The sequence below is a fragment of the Gekko japonicus genome, unplaced genomic scaffold, assembly GCF_001447785.1.
Source record: "Gekko japonicus isolate JY-2015 unplaced genomic scaffold, Gekko_japonicus_V1.1 scaffold381, whole genome shotgun sequence".
NCBI lineage: Eukaryota > Metazoa > Chordata > Lepidosauria > Squamata > Gekkonidae > Gekko > Gekko japonicus.
The window spans coordinates 990,331-1,008,405 of NW_015172016.1; the positions used below are offsets into that span (position 1 = coordinate 990,331).

At 43.2% G+C, this 18,075-nt stretch overlaps 1 protein-coding gene across 1 annotated transcript in view; it reads right to left on the reverse strand.

Moving 5' to 3' along the window:
* The window catches only part of JMJD6 (jumonji domain containing 6), a 42,009-nt gene that overhangs the window by 6,671 nt on the left and 17,263 nt on the right, over nt 1–18,075 (reverse strand). The window contains exons 4-6 of the mRNA XM_015420413.1: nt 5,357–5,492; nt 2,328–2,466; nt 1,057–1,184 (exon numbers count right to left, since the gene is read on the reverse strand). Of these exons, the coding sequence (XP_015275899.1) occupies nt 1,057–1,184; nt 2,328–2,466; nt 5,357–5,492 (403 nt within the window). The remainder of the gene's footprint in view (nt 1–1,056; nt 1,185–2,327; nt 2,467–5,356; nt 5,493–18,075) is intronic.

Genomic DNA, 18,075 nt, shown 5'->3' on the forward strand with positions numbered 1-18,075 from the left:
TTGGTGGGGGGGGGGGTAGGGTCAGAAACAGATAGGTAAACACAGCCATTTGAAGAAAGTACTGTAATGCATAACTGTGAAAGAACTTTTAATTTTCAGCGCTGAAGTGAAGGAATGTTTTATATTCTGAACTATATAAAGAAACTATGAAAAAGGTCTTCAGCAAATTCTTAAACCACTAATTCTGCATTTTGCTAGGGTTTGGACCATGGCAATTAATGGGATGAGATGCTATCTTATAAGGTTGCCACATACAGACTCCTGTTTTATTCAATAATTAGCAGGACAAAAACTCTCTAGAGATCCATTTGTATCAAAAGTGGTGACTCCTAATCTTTATCAGTGGGATCCACCGTCAGAAAGTGGTTTCATTAAGGATTGACTGTGGTCTCCAAGAATTGGTGGGGGGGAGGGGGGGAGGAAGAATACGCCGTCGTTCTTCTGGCTATATGCTACCACCCTCTGTGGAGGCACAACCTCCCACCTACCACTTGGGAAACATCCTCTAATCTGCAAAAAAAGATTACTGTATAAGCCTTCTCCTCTGATAAAGAAGAGGTAATTTGACCAAAGATGTGTTAGTACAGACCACGATGTTACAAGAGATCACCATCAGACTCAAAGATTTCCTATCTGATAAGTTCAGTCATTAAATTCCTATTCCTCCAAACACCAACTCTAGCACTCTCTTCTACAAGCAAGAAATCTGATCTTCTGTTTAGGAAGCAGCATTCCTATACCCCAAAAGAATTACAGATTTTAATTCCAACCATTCTTTCTATTGTAAAGAAAGGAGTGGGGCAAAAGGTTTAGCATAGTTTCAAGCAGTGAAAAAAATAATCCCTCAATAGTTTAATAAACAGAAAAAGTGTCCATTCAGAGCATTTAGAAATACAGAAGGAGATGTATATAGCACAGTCTAGTTACAATAAGATGCTTTTCTACTTTACTGATAGTATAACTAATCTACCCTTTTTGTCAACAGTTTAGCCCATCCAAACAGATCAAACTAACATCATTCGTTTGGTAAAGAAGCAGATATTTAGGCCTGTTCACCTGGAGCAGCTGCGTTCTTTGCTGACACAGTCATCATGGGAGGTTGTATCACCATTATCCATCATGCTGCAAGTCCTCCGCTTTTTTCTTCGATGCATCATTCCTTCTGTCTCTGAGCTTGAATCACCCTGAATATACAGAAGGACAATAAGAAATCTCCAACACAGCAATTCCCACCAGTAGTTCTGTAACCAGTAATAGTAGAGTTGGAGGAATATTTGTTACTGCACAGAGATATCCAAATTGTCTGCAGGAGACATCTAGAATAGTTAAAATCAGGGCTAATTTTGGCAAGAACGCACGGGAACGGAGTTCCGGCTGGCTTCAGAGTTGGCCACGCCCACTACAGCCAAAACCTCTGCATGCGTGGCTACAGAGGGAAGGCCTGGAGAGTGACACACACACCCCGGTGACTCCAAGGCGGGCAGGCCAGGGTGGGGCCTGGAAGGATCGTGGAGGCATTTACTCGGAGTCTTCCCCGGCCTGTCCAAGACTGACTTGCACCTGGGCAAGCCAAGGGAAGGTATGGGGGTGTGGCCTAATAGGCTAATGTGCTGCACTGTCTGGGTGTGGCCTAATATGTTAATGAGTTTCTGCTGTTGGGTGTGGCCTATTATGCTAATAAGTTCCTGCTGGGCTTTTTCTACAAAAAAAGCCCTGGTTAAAATTATAACCTGGCCTCCCTTATACATCAGATTCTTCATAGATCCCAAAGCACAATATAGCACAGGCTTGGGACCACCAGAGTGCTTTTGCGGAGGGAATGATTTCTGCCCATGCAGCATGACTTTCTTGCCTCACCCTTTGCACTGCCACTACTCTATAATTTATCAGTTTTGAGCATGGCAATAAGTGGCTGCATAGTTTCCTAGAGGAGACTGATCTTATAGACTTATTCAGGTCAGGAATTGGGCTAATCTGTGCCCACAGATGAATGAACCTTTTAGTTCTCCTAGCACTTTTTATAACATTTTGTACTACTGACCACCAAATCTTTCTGAACTGCCTACTGATGCTGTGAATTTGAATGCCTACATTTATAAACACAACTCTATACATAGTTACTCCTGTCTACTGAAATCAATGGACTTAGAGTAACCACAAATAAGATTGCACTCTAAGTCTTTTAGGTATCAAACATTTATACTTGTATACATCAAATCACATTACAAAACATAATATTCAATCTCCAGCTCTACCAACCATCCATGAATGATAGCATAAATCTGGTGTAGTGGCTGAATAAATATTTGCAGTGTCAGAGTCCTTACCTCTGAATCAGAATCTGAAGAACTAGAGCTGGAAGAGCTAGAAGAGTCACTGGAACTATCAGATGCAATGCCTGTTGATTCCTGTAAGTCAACAGAATCTGCCAAAGCAGCCAGTTCAGGATGTTCCTGTTTTAAGACCCTGGGGTGGGATTGGGGAGAGACAGAAATAATATATATATATATATATATGCACTTATGCCAGTTGTGATGCAAGCAAAGGGCAAGAGTCCTAAGCTAAGCATTTGGAACAAATACTACTAGGTAGTTTGCATTCACTGTTCAAAGCAGCGTGAATTCTAAATTGCCATCCCATCAGCTTAAGAGCAGTTCCACTGACAGAGAACATTTCAGTTGGTGAAGGATGATTTCTGCCAATTCTCCCTCCCACCAAAGACCCCCACACTGACCTCCCACCATTCTCAAAGGTCTACTGAACCTGCAGAAGCTCAATTTCAGCACACACAAAGGGTTGCTGTGTGTGCATGTACATAGTTGTCTTCTTCTAAGATGGCTCTTCCTATGCTGCATAGGATCCAAGCGTTGGTGTGGTTTTGACAGCCAAATACACAGACAAAGACTTCAGCTACTATTAGATCATTTGTGTGCCAGATTTTGATGCCATTTTTGTATGGCATCATAATTTAGGACATGAGTACTCATATAGGTTGATACTGAGGAGCTCTTAAACAAACACTCAAATGTATAATCATTTCCTAAAGTGCCTCATTATTAAATACAGTTTATAGATATTAACAAAAAACACCCTCGTGAAATCAATAACAGAATTTGGAGGCTTTCTGCTCCAGACAGGCTGCCTAAATATAACCCAAATTCAGTCAACAATTGGATTGTGAATAAACTATGCTACAATGTAATTGTCACAACTGGACTCCTTTTAGGAATTAGCCTTCATGTTGGCCAAGCCTCAATGTGCAGCAAGAGAAAGCAACTAATAAAGAAAAACTGAAAAATCTGCAATTGGAGAACTACGCATATACAGCGGGTGAAAAAATTATCATCACAAGCACCAAGATCATTATAGTAAGCTACTGAACAAGTACCTTGTTAAACTGTTTCTCATTTCGTGTTTAATAAGTGAACTTCACAAATGTAGCCTCAGATTAAACCACAATACCAGTTCTTCAAAATCAACAATACTTTAAAGAATTTGAGAAAGTGATGTCACAATTTATATGGCAGAATAAAAATGAAAGCTTTACAGGATGTTAAAGAAAGAGCTGGATTTGCATTACCAGATTGGCTTTTATACTGTAGAGCAACAGCATTGTCATGGTTAAAAGAATGGATCACGTTAGAAAATACTAGACTACTAACTTTAGAGGGACATGGCCTACTATTGGGTTGGCATGCATTTATGTGGTATGGAAAGTCAGATATACAAAAATATGTTAAACAACACTTGGTTAGAAAATCCTTACTGATGGTATGGGAAAACATTAAAAGATTTTATACTAAGACACCCAAATAGGTCTCACCACTTGAAGCTTTTACAAATCCTAAGCTACTGCAAAAATATGTTGTTGAGATATGAAGATTTGTTGAACAATAAAAATGAATTAAAATCAACAGAAAAACTTAAAGAACAAGAGATTAATATAAGTTGGTGGGAAAGGGTACAAACAGAGTCAAGATTAGCTAAAGATAAGCCATTGGGCTTTTATACAAATATGACAGAAATGGATAAGATATTGCTACATACTGATGATAAACTGATTAAGAAATTGTATATAATAATGTTAGAAGATAAAACACAGGATGAAATAGTTAAAAACTGTATGGTTAAATGGGTACAAAATCTAGGTCATAATATTGAGTTAGACCAATGGTTACGTGTATGGAAAACAAATATAAAGATCACTAAAGCGACTTCTTATAAGGAAAATATATATAAAATGTTTTATAGATGGTATATTACCCCAGATAAGCTAGCTAAATTTTATCCTGACTTACCAAATGATTGTTGGAAATGTCAAAATAATGTTGACTCATTTTTTCATATGTGGTGGACATGTGATAAAGTTAAAAAATATTGGTCTTGGATACATGAACTGTTACAAAAAGTGTTAAAAAGTACAGTGCCTTACACACCAGAATTGTTTTTACTGAATATAGCACCAGAGAACTACAAAAACCAAGACTTTTATTTTATTATACATATCGTGACAGCGGCAAGTTTATATGCTAAACACTGGAGAAGAGGTGAAGTTCCTTCAAAGGAACAAGTTATAAATAAAACACTGGAAACAGCAGAGATGGATCATCTAACTTCAATCTTGAGAGGAAATAATGAAGAAGATTTTGGGGACACGTGGTCAAGATTTTATAAATGGACAGAAGAGCATATCATATAAAATTCCTAAACCTATAACCGAAATAAAAAGAAATAAGAACTATATATTTAACTGTGAGCAAAAGGTACATATTAAAATTATAAGGTGGAAAAAAGAAATGAATTCTTTGGTTACAGCATGAGGTCAATGACTATGTAAAAAAAAACAATACAAATGGATCTTCCCCCAATGAGTATTTCTGTATGTTTGTTATTGTTTGTCTTATATATATGAAATAATTTTTTTTTACCCATGTCATTCAAATACATACAATATGGGTCACAGTGTGGTAGAAAGTGCCGTCAAGTCACAGCTGACTTATGGCAACCCCATAGGGTTTTCAAGCGAAGAGACAGAGATGGTTTGCCACAGCCTGCCTCTTTCTAAGAGCCCTGGACTTCCTTGGTGGTCTCCCAGCCAAGTACTGACCAGGGCCTGCCCAGCTCCTGAGATCAGGTTAGCTTGGCCTATCCAGGTCAGGGTCATCTTAGCAAATCCTGAAATCCTTCTGGACTCCACTCACTCATACAAGAGCTTGATACACAAGATAGGTCTTTCCAAAATGTACAACTTTTAACACTTTTGTCTTCAACACACACTGTCATGCTTAAGGAAGCAATGATTGGCTTGTTATACCAGCATTTGGGAAATCACTGACGTAGTGATCACATCTCTCACCTGTACCATTTCCTTGATAATTTTGGCCTTCCCCTCACTGTCTTGTGCCACACCACAGGGAAGTTTGTACAGCTGGCAAAGTTCTGTGTGACAGCAATGGTTGCGTCAAGATTGAGAACTACATGCCACCAGCCACCTACAAATGCAACACCATCACATGTTATAGGCAACCAATAGAACAGAGCATATTTATAATGCTGTTTTTGAATTTGCATTCTGCAACACTGCAGAGCCTTTTTTGAAGGCGCAATGAATGGTAAAGAATCAACACCCACAATACCTGTCCAAAACTCATTCTAGCAGTACCTTATGAGGATGGTCACAATACATTTGGCCACTCTGCTGCAATGGCAGCATCTAGCCCCACTCCAGTGACTACTCTGGATAACCCGTATACAGATTCTATCCTGTGAGAATTCCATGGAACTGAAATCAAGGAAGAGGGAATTGTTGCTTCCTCAAAAGAACTTCAGTACATTAGAACTCAATGGCTATTTTTGTACAGAAAGGAGGATGCTAAAACATGGTCAGTTATAACCTAATTAGTTATGCACTTAACAATGGAGCAGGAAACTGACTTAAGTTCACTTCTCAAACAATACTGCATGCTTTTAAAAAGGTTTCATGAAAAGAAAATGAGGGCTGATGTCCCACTATGTTAAAAAAGGCCAGAAATAAAATCAAAGGGAAGTACTCTAAAGAGAAAGAGTTGCTTATAGCTATCTTGCCAGCTCTAGTTAGTTCTCAAGAGACAAAGAACTCATATATGGGGCTACAGAGAAAATGGGGTTGCACTTACCTGTAACTGTTGTTCATTGAGTTGTCTTCTGTGCAAGCACATATTGGGACTGCAGTTAGGCAGAAAGATCATTTTCAAGCTTAAAAACTCAGCAGAGGGCCCCCTCCCCCTCCGAAGCTACTGTGAGCTGTTTTCATAGAACAGAATCATGGAATCATAGACTTGGAAGGCCCTCCAGGGTTATGTAGTCCAACCTCCCGTACAAAACAGGAAATTCACAAATATCTCCCCCTCCACACCTGCAGTGACCGCTGTTCCATGCCCAGAAGATGAAAAACCTCCAGGATCCCTGGCCAAACTGACCTGGAGAAAAATTGCTACCTGACCCCAAAGTGGCAATCAGCATTTCCCTACCTGTCCTCCCTCTCATGATATGCCTAAGTTCACACAATCAGGATTGCTGTCAGATGGCCATCAAGCCTCTGTTTGAAAACCTCCAAACAAAGAGAGCCCACCACCTACCGAGGAAGCCTGTTCCACTGAGAAACTGCTCTAACTGTCAGGACATTCTTTCTAATGTTTAGCTGAAAACTCTTCTGATTTAATTTCAACCTGTTGGTTCTGGTACAACCTTCTGGGGCAACAGAAAACACTCCGTACCATTCTCTATATGACAGCCCTTCAAGTACTTGAAGATGGTTATCATATCACCACTCAGTCATCTCATCTCCAGGCTAAACATACCCAGCTCCTTCAACCTTTCCTCATAGGACTTGGTCTCCAGTCCCCTCACCATTTTCGTCGCTCTACATCTTTCTTAAATGGTGGTGCCCAAAACTGAACACAATACTTTAGGTGAGGTCTAACTAGAGCACAGTAGACTGGACACTATATTTCTGTTGATACAGCCCAAAATCACATTTGCCTTTTTAGCAACCACATCACACTGCTGACTCTACCAAGACCCCTAGATCCTTTTCACACATACTACTGCCAAGACAAGTCTCTCCCATCTGACAATTATGTATTTGATTTTTCCTACCTAAATGCCCATTGAAATTCATTTTATTTGTTTTAGCCCAGTTTTCCAGCCTGTCAAGGTCATCCTGAATCCTGACTCTGTCTTCTACCGTACTTGCTACACCTCCCAATTTACTATCATCTGCAACTATCCCTTCATCCAAATCATTGATAAAGATGTTGAACAAAATAGGACCCAGGACAGATCCTTGAGGCACTCCACTTCTCTCCAAGAAGATGAGGAACCATTCACAAGTACTCTTTGGGTGTGATCTGTCAACCAGTTACAGTTCCAACTAATAGTCATAGGATCCAAACCCCATTTTTCCAATTTGTCAACAAGAATATTATGTGGAACCTTATCAAAGGCCTTACTGAAATCAAGATAAACTATGTCTACAGCATTCCCCTGATCCAGCAAGGTAGTAACTTTCTCAAAAAAAAAAAAAGATAAGGTTAGTCTGACATGACTTGTTCTTGAGAATTCCATGCTGGTTCGTAGTAATCACAGCCATTCTTTATAAATGCTCGAGGACTGACTCTTTGATGATTTGTTCTAAAACTTTTCCAGGTATAGATTCAAGCTGATGGGCCAGTAGTTACCCGGATCCTCCTTTTTCCCCTTCTTGAAGATGGAGACAACATTTGCCCGCCTCCAATCTTCTGGCACCTCACCTGTTCTCCAAGAATTCTCAAAAATAATGGACAGAGGCTCAGAAATTACATCCGCGAGTTCTTTTAGTACCCTTGGATGCAATTCATCTGGCCCCGAAGACTTAGTTTCATTTAAAGAAACTAGGTGCTTATGTACTACCCCATGCTGATCCTAGGCTGCAACTCCCTTCCCTCATCATATGCTGTTTTTGCCATACTGAGCACTGTTTCCCTTGCAAGAGAAGACTGAGGAAAAGTAGAAATTGAGCAGTTCTTTTACAGTTTCACTTTCCTGTCCCCGCAATGGGCCGACCATATCCTTGCTCTTTTTCTTACTTTGAACATAAGAAAAGAACCCTTTTGTGTTGTTTTTAGCATCTCTCAGTAGCCTAAGCTCATACTGAGCTTTAGCTTTCCTAACTCTCTCTCTACAAGCACTGGTTATTTGTTTATATTCATCCTTGGTTATAAGGCCCCTCCTTCCACTTTCTGAATAAGTCTTTTTTTATTTCTCAAGTCTTTAGAAATCTGTTTATCGAGCCACCTTGGCTTTTTTTGGGCTCCTCCCATTTTTCCTTCTCATAGGAATCGTTTGTGATTGTGCCTTCAGTATTTCACTTTTAAGAAACTCCCATCCCTCTTGAACTCCCTTCTCTGCCTGCCTTGGCAGTCTATAGCAGACCTCCACCATAATATCACTATTATGTCTTACTCCTTTTCTTTTTACCCAGAGACTCTCAATTGAACTTTCATGCTCAGATTCATGTATTTCCTCACAAGTATATACCTCCTTTACATATGTGACTCCTCCACCCTTCCTTATTTGTCTGTCCCTTTTAAATAAGTTATACCCCTCAATCCTAATATTCCAATTGTGAGTGTCATCCCAGCAAGTTTCAGTAATGCCTATTAGGTCATAGTCCCCTTCCTGTATTAGGACTTCAAGTTGCTCCTGCTTGTTACCCATACTCTGCACATTAGTACAGAGACATTGGAATCCATGTTTTATGGACCCTGAGGTTTTCATTTCTGTACATACATGTGAGTTAATGTTATCCAGCATACGTGCCACTCCCTGCAAAACTTTAGAGTTTTTATCTCCAGTTATTGGCATCATAGTGGGCTTTGCATTTCCTGCCAAAGAGGTTGCTTGGTTTGAAGGGGAGGGCGCCCATTCCCCTCAGTTCTGCCTGAGCTGTCATGAGTAGCAATATAACAGAAAAAAATGAGAACTCACAGCAGGGCAGGAGGGAAGAAATGTGTGCCTGCACAGAAGACAGCTCAATGAACAACATTTACAGGTTAAGAGCAACTCAGTTTTCGTCTGCAGTCTTCTGTGCAGTGTTAGCCAAACTGCCCTATTTATTAATAAAATGGGGGAATTTGAATATTAAATGGCAATGGCTTTAATAAAGGGAGCAATAACCTGCGTATACCAGAGTCCAATTGATCCAGATGCTCAGAAACAGACACAGAGGCTAGATCTCAAATAGAATGGTATCTTTTACTAATAATTCTCACACAATATATAAAAATAATCACGCACTCAATCAATACAGAGCTAAGAATCTTAGACAGAAAAGGTACAGCGACAGCTGCATTAGCAGGAAGGTATAGCTGATTGGGGTGGTACTTTACCTGTCTGATGCGATGAAGTGATCCTGCAGTGAAAATAGGGGAAAATACTAGGGAAGAGATCGTGTGCTGGCCAGCAGCATACATGGGAGACTCCAGACCGTGCTATGAAAGGAGTTATCAAAATAGGGTGCGGTCAGGTAGGTAGGAAGTGAGAGAGCAAGCGATCAGGAGAGGTTCTCCTTATACACCCTAAAGTGACTGGGGGGTTGTTTCCTTCCTCAGTCACGTAGTCCCCAGGGATTCTAGAAAAATCCAGTTACTAATGGTCAGGAGAGGACCGGGAGAATGGGATTAATAGTTTGGCAATTGCAAAGACCTAGTATTTTTGGCCACTGTGTGACAGAGTGTTGGATTGGATGGGCCATTGGCCTGATCCAACATTGGCTTCTCTTATGTTCTTAAAGACATCCAACTAATGGTGACACCTTTAGAAAGACAAAGGAAAGAAAGGAGTAGTAATGTTCTGGCTCCATGGATGGTCGTTAGTTGTAATGGTTGAACGATTGGCAGCTGTGTTATCAGAATGGGCAGCGGGTGGATGTGCCAGCTGCTTCATCCTCTCATGGCGTAAGTCCTTTAGTTTTACAATGAGGAAAATGTGCTGCATATGGCGAGGAGGGGGGGGGGGAGTCCTGCTGTGGAGTCCTTGCAGGAACAGTCAGGCTTCCTGTGTAAAGCATGGCTTCTTCATAGGGAACTACTGCTGACTGCTACGTGCTTGTGGTGTCAGGGAGGTTGGTCTGCCTCCTGCAGAGATGCAAGGCATCGGGTATGTCCACAGGTCCACATCTGGCTGGCACACTGCTTCAGGATGCTTCCCTTGGCTGGGCACGTGTCTACAGTTCGGTAGGTTGGCATCATCATCAGGCTACAGCACAGTCCAATACCCTGGCATACAGTCCAACTTACAGTTATAGTCTATAGCCTTATAGGTTCTCGCAGGGCAACAGCAGTCCCACATTGGGATTTTACCAAGCTATATCACTAAGAGGTTGGGTGAAGTTCTCATCTGTTATAATAAAACAATGCTTGGAGAACAGCCTTTTTGACCTCCAATTCCCTTCAAGCCTGCAGATCCAAAGAGCAGTGCTTCGCAAAGATGTCTGTGAAAAATCACATGGCTGATTTACAGATCTCCAGGAACAGAACACCTCTGAGAAGGGCTGCTGAAGAGACTTGCACCCTTGTAGAGTGGTCACAAACATGTAGAGAGAAATGCACACCTCCTTGTTCATAACAAAGATTTATTGCTGTCACAATTCATCTTGACAATGATTGGAAGGAAACTGACCTTCTCTTATTATGACCCACATAAGAAATAAAGAAGTTGACACACTTTCTGAAAGGCTGTGTTCTTTTTAGGTAGAATAGCAATACTCGTCTCACATCTAGAATATGCAAAGTATGCTCTGCCGGGGAGGATGGGTTGGGAAAGAATGTGGGCAATACAATATCCTGATGTGAAAATTCAACACAACCTTAAGCAAAAACTCTAAACTGGGTCTAAGAAATACACATTCTGCAAAGAACTTGAGAAATGGAGGGTCAATGCACAGGGCTGCTAGTTCAATCACCCTCCTAACGGGGGGTTATAGCAACCAAGAAACAAACCTTGACAAATAACTATTCCAAGGAACATGTGGCCAGAGGCTTAAAGGTTTTAAACATGAGCTACAGAAGCACGAAGGACAGGGAACACTGTGGAATCAAGACAGGATATGGAAGATACATGTTAATTAGGCCGTTGAGAAATTGTTTATAAAGTCCATAGGAAAACACTGTATAGAAAAACTGGGTTGTTGTTAGCAGATATAGCAGCTATGTGCACCTTTACTGAAGAGAGTGCTAAACCCTGAGTCTTCAAGGTATATAGGTACTCTAGAATTACTGAAATGGAAGCATGACCTAAGCAAAGCAACCCTGGCTAGAGCCCATGTTGAAAAACGATTCCACTTACTCCTATAGGAGCATCTAGTGGACGCTTTGAGTGAATTCTGAAGAACTTCTTGAACACGCCAAGGAAGGGTTAAGCGTTCATCAGCCTCAAGCTGCAAGGCCATGATGTTGAACACTGTGGTGTAAGGGCTGTCTGTTCCTCAGTAAGTTGGGAACATTTGGGAGATGTATGTAATTCCCCCAGACCTCCTGAGCAGAGGAGCAAATCATATCTGACAAGGCCAGGATGGGGCTATTAGGATGGCCTGTGACCCGTTCTCAATTAATTTTGCTACCACCTTGGTCAACAGGGGTAGTGGGGGAAATATGTAAAAAAGGGTGTCCATCCAGGTGAACAGCAAAGCATCCCCTATTGAAAAAAGGTCACTGTCTGCCACAGAACAAAAACCCTGGGCCTTGGGTATTGTGATGAGTAGCAAAAACGTTCACAGTAGGGACCTTCTCGGTAGTCCAGGAGTGGGGTAGTCCTCACTCCTGGGATGTAGCTCCTCCTCTCCAAGGGCAGGGTCAACTAGTATTTTTGATCCCAGGGGGGGTTGTCCCATAGATCCTCAGTCCATGTCCATACCTTGAACTCCCCCAATGACAACCAAACAGAGAAAAAGGAAAATCCCAGAAAAAATATTTTCTTAACAAGAAAAAATTTGCAACAATCCGAAGTAGAAAATCAACCACCAATGGAGTACCCTAGAACTAGGTACCTGGCTAGTCTAGCTCAATCTTTACCAAACTATTATCATTTGATGGAAGCATATCGACAGAAAGCCCCGTCTACCTCCACAGCACACCGAGTGCTCTAGGAGCCAGACCAAGAAGAGACCTCGGGTGGGTATGACTGCCCCATTCCTGGACCACTGAGAAGCTTCACGGTAAGTGAAGACAAATCTTCCATTCTCCAGTGGTCCTGGGAGTGGAGTAGTCCTAATTTCTGGGACATAAAAAAGCAGTGTACCCCAGGGTAGGTTCACCGGCTCCTAGGCCTAGAGGGTGTCTGTAGCACCCTCCTGCAGAAAGCCGCATTGGCAGAGGCCATCTTGTCCATGCTATAATGTCTAGTGAAGGAATGCATGGATTTCCAGGGAGCCACCTTACAGATGGTTTCTAATGACAGAAAGGATCTGTAGGCTGCTGACGTTGCCACCCCCCTCAGCAAGTGTGTAGTAATGCCTTGGGGTAGCTCCTGACCTGTAGCTTTGTATGCCAGAATAATGCATCCTCTGATCCACCTGCTCAGGATGGATGTGAAAACCCTCTGTCTCAGGGAAGACTTCCTGAAAGACACAAACGGAGCATCAGACTTACAAAGTTGTTTGGTCCTATCCAGGTAAAAACTTAATTTCCTTCTAACGTCCAGACAGTGCCACTCCTTAGCCTTATCATGCTTAGGACTGGGACAAAAACAAGGCAAAACTATCTCTTCCATCCTATGAAAAGTGGAATTCACTTTCGGCACAAATGCTGGGTCAGGGCATAGCACTACCTTACCATTATGGAAGATGCATAATTCTTTATCTACCGACAGGGTCCTCAAATCAGAGGTAATAACCACCAGGAAAATGGTTTTAAACGTTAGTTCCTTAAGTGGTATGAGGCCATGAGCTCAAACTGGATTTTGGATAATGCTCTCAGTACTAGGTTGAGGTTCCATGTGGGGAAATGATGCGCCTGTGGAGGATGTAATAATGATATTCCTTTGAGAACCCCCTTAATGTGGGGGTACTGGACCAGAGATTTCCTTTTCTTAGTGCCCCTCACCACCAAGATAGCTGCCATCTGTCATTTAAGGGTGCTAGTGTTCAGACTTTTATCTAACCCTTCTTACAGGAAGGAGACTACCTCCCAACGGGCACTGATAAGGGTTCTAGACCTAGACACTATGACTGAAACACTTGCCATGTCCTATTTTAAATTCTGTTTGTGGAGCTCTTCCTAGAGACTAACATAGTTTTAATTACCCCTTCAGAATAGCCTAATTCAACTAGTTGTTTGAGCTCAGCCTTCAGCCAGTAAGGCTTAGCAAGGCGTGGATGATGTAATGATCACAGTAGTAGATCTTCCCTCTCTGGAAGGTGCCATGGATCTGCAATTGAGAGCGGATCTTCAGGTCTTGAAATCATTACCTCCTTGGCCAGAAGGATGCTATCAGGACTACATCTGTTCTTTGATCTTCTGCATGACCCTATGCAGCAGCTGGACTGGAGGAAAGGCAAATTTAGAGTCCAGTGGAACCTTTAAGACCAACAAAGGTTTATTCAAGGTATGCACTTTCGTGTGCATGCATGCTTTTTCAAATGCATTGGAATGGCAGGTAAGGTTCAAACTTATAGCCAGAGAATGAACATACATACAATAATTGGCTGGGCCAATCGCAATTCAGTGCATCTAATCAGATGGTGTGAGGATTTCTTTTGTTTTACATGAACACTGGAACCTGGCAGCCTGACAGAAGGTCCTGGAACTTCACCAGTTCCAGTTTGATGCCCTGAGTTCCGGTAGATTGATGCTGTTGACAGCTTCCTCTCTTGACCAGATGCCCTGTGCCATTCTTCCCTGGGTATGAGCTCCCCAGCTGAAGAGACTCACATCCGTGGTCATCACTATCCTAGTTGGTTCCCTGAGAGGGAGCCCCTCCTGAAACCTTGCAGGATCTGTCCACCAGTGGATCTCCTACCTCGGGTTTTCTGGCAGGTGGACCCTCTTGGTTCTCTTGTGTGTAATCATGCCTTGATACAGTAACAGAAATCTCTGTAGTGGGTGGGCATGGAACTTTGACCATTGTAGTACTGCCTGACAGGAAATTATCATACCCAGCAGCTGCACCAAGGACATCACTTCCATCTTTGGGTTCTTCAAGACTTCCTTTACTACTGCCTGAACCTTCGCTTGTCTCTCCTGAGACAGAAAAATTCTGCCCTGTGAGGTGCTGATCAACACTCCGAGATGTTTGCTGAAAACTGCTCTTCTTTTTGTTGATTACGAAGCTGTGTTCCTGGACACTGTTCTGTCCACCACCCTGTTGGAACAAGGGGGCCTTGATTAGAACATTGCCCAAGTATGGGAAGATATTCCCTGTAACCTTAGGTGGGCTACCAGTATCTTGGTGAACACCCTGGTTGGAGACTTCAACCCGAATGGCAGTACCCGATATTGGAAGCGTCTCTCGTTGTATGCAAAGCAGAGAAACCTGTGATGGGCCTCCCGAATTGGAACATGCAAGTAAGCCTCCGAGAGATCGATGAATGCCATGAAGTCTCCCTTCTGGATAGATGTCACAATGGATTTGAGTGTCTCCATTTTGAACTTCCTTGTTCTGATGTACTGGTTCAGCTGGGGATGGCCCTGGCATACCCATTTTTTTTTTAACTATGAAGAACACGGAGTAGACCCCCCCCCCCCCCTTACCAGCACTGACTCTATAGCCCCGATATCCAGGAGATGCTGAATGGCCCCCTAAGAGCTGATGTTTCTGAGTTGAGCGGTTTTTTGGGACTTGTATGAACTGCTTGAGAGGAATGGAGCTGAACTCTAGGAATATCCAATTGTCACTGTGTCCAGTACCCAGCTGTTGTGTACTGTCTGTTGCTAGTGGTTTGCAAAATTCTGTAGATGTCCTCCAATTCTTATTGGGACCCCTTTTGGGTCCCTTTGTGTTCTGACTGGGTTTGTTGAAGAAGAAGAATCTATTATCCTCTCACTGCTTATATTGCCATCTCCCTTTGAAGGGCCTACATGTGGAGATAGCTTGAATTCTCGACTGAAATCGCTTTCTAGATTTCCCATCTTTTTTCTTGGAAGGAAGGGCTTTTTCCTTATCTTTGTCTTCCATCAGGTATTTGTCCATCCCTTCCCTGAACAAATTAATGCCCTTGAAGGGGACCACAGCCACTTTGGCTTGGGCTGAGGGATCCACTTCCCAGCTTCTAAGCCAGGAAAGCCATGGCCCTGGCAGATAACTGGAGAGCTTCTAGAGACACATCTACCACAAAGGCTGTTGCTAGATCAACCTTCTTCATTTCATCCTTGAATTCTTTAGGCACGTTGCTGCTTGTCACTACTAAATCTGATGCCCAAGAGAAAGCAGCTCTATCAAACAGAGAACCAGCTGCAGGTGCCCTCAGCAATGCTGCTGGTGCTGCTGCTTTAAATTTCCTGTGCAGGGCCTGCTCAATCCGCCAGTCACAGTGGTCCTTGGGGAAGCCATCTGCCTCCATTGGCAGAACCGAAGTGGAATAGAGGCTTGCCACCAGGTCATCCACCAGTGGCAGTTTGATTTTCTTTGCAGCTTCTGGTACCAGGGAATAAAACTTCGAGACAACAGGGTGGTTACCTTTGAGTTTAGCAGGTGCTTCCCACTCTGCCTTCATTAAATTATAGAAGGCCGCTGGAAGAGGAATCCCTGATGGGGCTACATCCAGCTTGGGCAGGATCCTATCCAACCCTTCCAGGATATCTGGATCCAGATCCTCTTTCCCCTTGGTCTTGTGAGAGAATTCCAGGACCCACGGAACCTTGGGAAGCAGTCTGGCATACATATCCTGGGGGAAAAGCCTTGTCTGCATAGCAGAAATGACTTCCTCCTCTGACAGTTCTCCTTCCTCCTTAGTAGAGGAAAAGTCTGAAACCTCAGATTCCTCGGTATGGATATCCCATAGAGGACTATAGTCCCTATGGTATTTTGACTGATTGAGGAGGGGACAGAGAGGCATTTTTTTGTTCTTTCCTTCCTGGCAATGGGTTCCCAACTGGAGTGTTTTCCTTGTCTGCCAGAGTGCCCCACAGCGTGGCTTCTGCCTTGTCTAGCCTCCTGCACAGCTTCCCTAATTTTCTTCCTCATCTTCTCCTTCTGCTAGGCCAGGAGGTTTGCCTTGGCATCCCCCCCTGACAGATCCATGGCCTTGGCCTTTCCCTCTTGGTTACTGAGCTGGGAAGCCAGGGTGGAGGTGGAAGCCGGAGAGTTGGGCAGCTCTGAGTCCAAAAACACATTATCCGATGGCTGTGAGGTGGACAAGCTCATCTTCACTGCCATTTCCACCACTCGAGGCCTTCCCACCAAAAGAGCAAAAATGAAAGTAAAAGTGCTGGCAGGGGCCTCCACTCGAATAGGAGAGGTCTTACTGCGATTCAGTAGAAAGTTTCAGGCTGGGGCGGCTTCTCTGACGTTTGCTGGAGGCTGGCCCCTTCCAAGCCTCTTGAAGCCTTGCTGAAAACTGAGCCACTCTGGAGAAGACTACCACAGACTCAACCACTCCCCTGAAGTCGATAGAGAAGGGGGGAGGAGGGTTTCTGGCCCGAGGGCTGGAGACCTCTGCGGGAGTCTGTGAGGTGTGCTGTGGAGACTAGGGAGCCCCTAGTGCTGTCGGTTCTGCTGTTCGCTGCTGCTCCAATGCAGTGCGCGGGGGTGGTGGATGGTCCCTTCCCTGAGACCCACCAACTCTTTTCTTTTCTTTCACAGGGATTATTGCACTTTTAAGAGCGCTACCACTGCTATCCTCCTCGGAGGGCAGGACTGACAAACTGGGGATCTATCGGTCAAGACCCTCCCCTCTAGGATCAAAAGTACTAGTTGACCTTGCCCTTGGAGAGGAGAAGCTACATTCTAGAAGTGAGGACTGCCCCACTTCCAGGACCACTGGAAAAGAAAAATAGGCTGGATATATTGGTATGCAAGGGACCACTCATGGTTCAAGGCATGAAACCTGCTGAGGGTATCAGCTTGTAAATTGTTCTCCCCAGCACTGTGGATAACCCAAAGACGAATGCCCTGTTTCAAGGCCAAAAGCATGTCTCTGCAACCTCCTCATTCAGTATTCTGGCTCCACTGCCTCCCTGTCTATTGATATAAAACATGGCAGACAAATTGTCTGTTTGCAGTAGAACTGATTTCCCTTGAACAACATCCAAGAAAGGGTTAAGAGCATATCTTATGGCTCTCAATTCAAGGACATTAATATGCACTTCCCTTTCATGGAAAAGTCACCTTTCCTGTATTGGAAGACCCTCAGAATGGCCTCCCCACCCCTGAAGGGAGGAGTCAGTGTTGAGGATAATATGCTATTGTTAAGGGGGCCTGCAAATATATTATCATCCAGTGACCACCAAACAAGGGACTTAAGGAGAATGACAACCAGGTTTGAATCATGACACAAACCAGAGTTGTAATGATTGCATGAAAAACATGGCCATAGGCAAAACGGCAGCCGTCAAGGCCATTAATCCTACTAACCTCTGGATGGATGGAGTGTTGGAAATGAGAGTGTGAAAAATGAAGCACTAAGGTCAATGCTTCCTCTAAGCTGCGGAATCTTGTGAGCTACTGGCATTTAAGCTGTGAGTGATTAGGCTACCACATCAATTAGTTTGCTCTGGAGCCATCCGTCCTGAGCTAAGATAAAAATGAGTGAGCTGGAGGCTAAAAAACTGTGAGCTAGCTCACACTAACTCAGCTTAGAAGGAACACTGACTAAGGCCCTAATCACGGACCCTCTATTGGTAGGGAGGCAGCCCCTAGCAGCTGAGGAATCCAATATAGCTCCAATGAACTGAAAGTTGTGTAGAGGTTTTAACCTAGATTTTTTTCGATTTATAGTGAGGCCTAAATGGTGGCAGGGCATGGGTGTGAGGGCTAAGGTTATAAGGTCAACAGTTGTTTTGATTAATTAAGAGGGGGAAAGGACAGCAAAATAATAAATATGTCAAAATAGGGGATAAATGT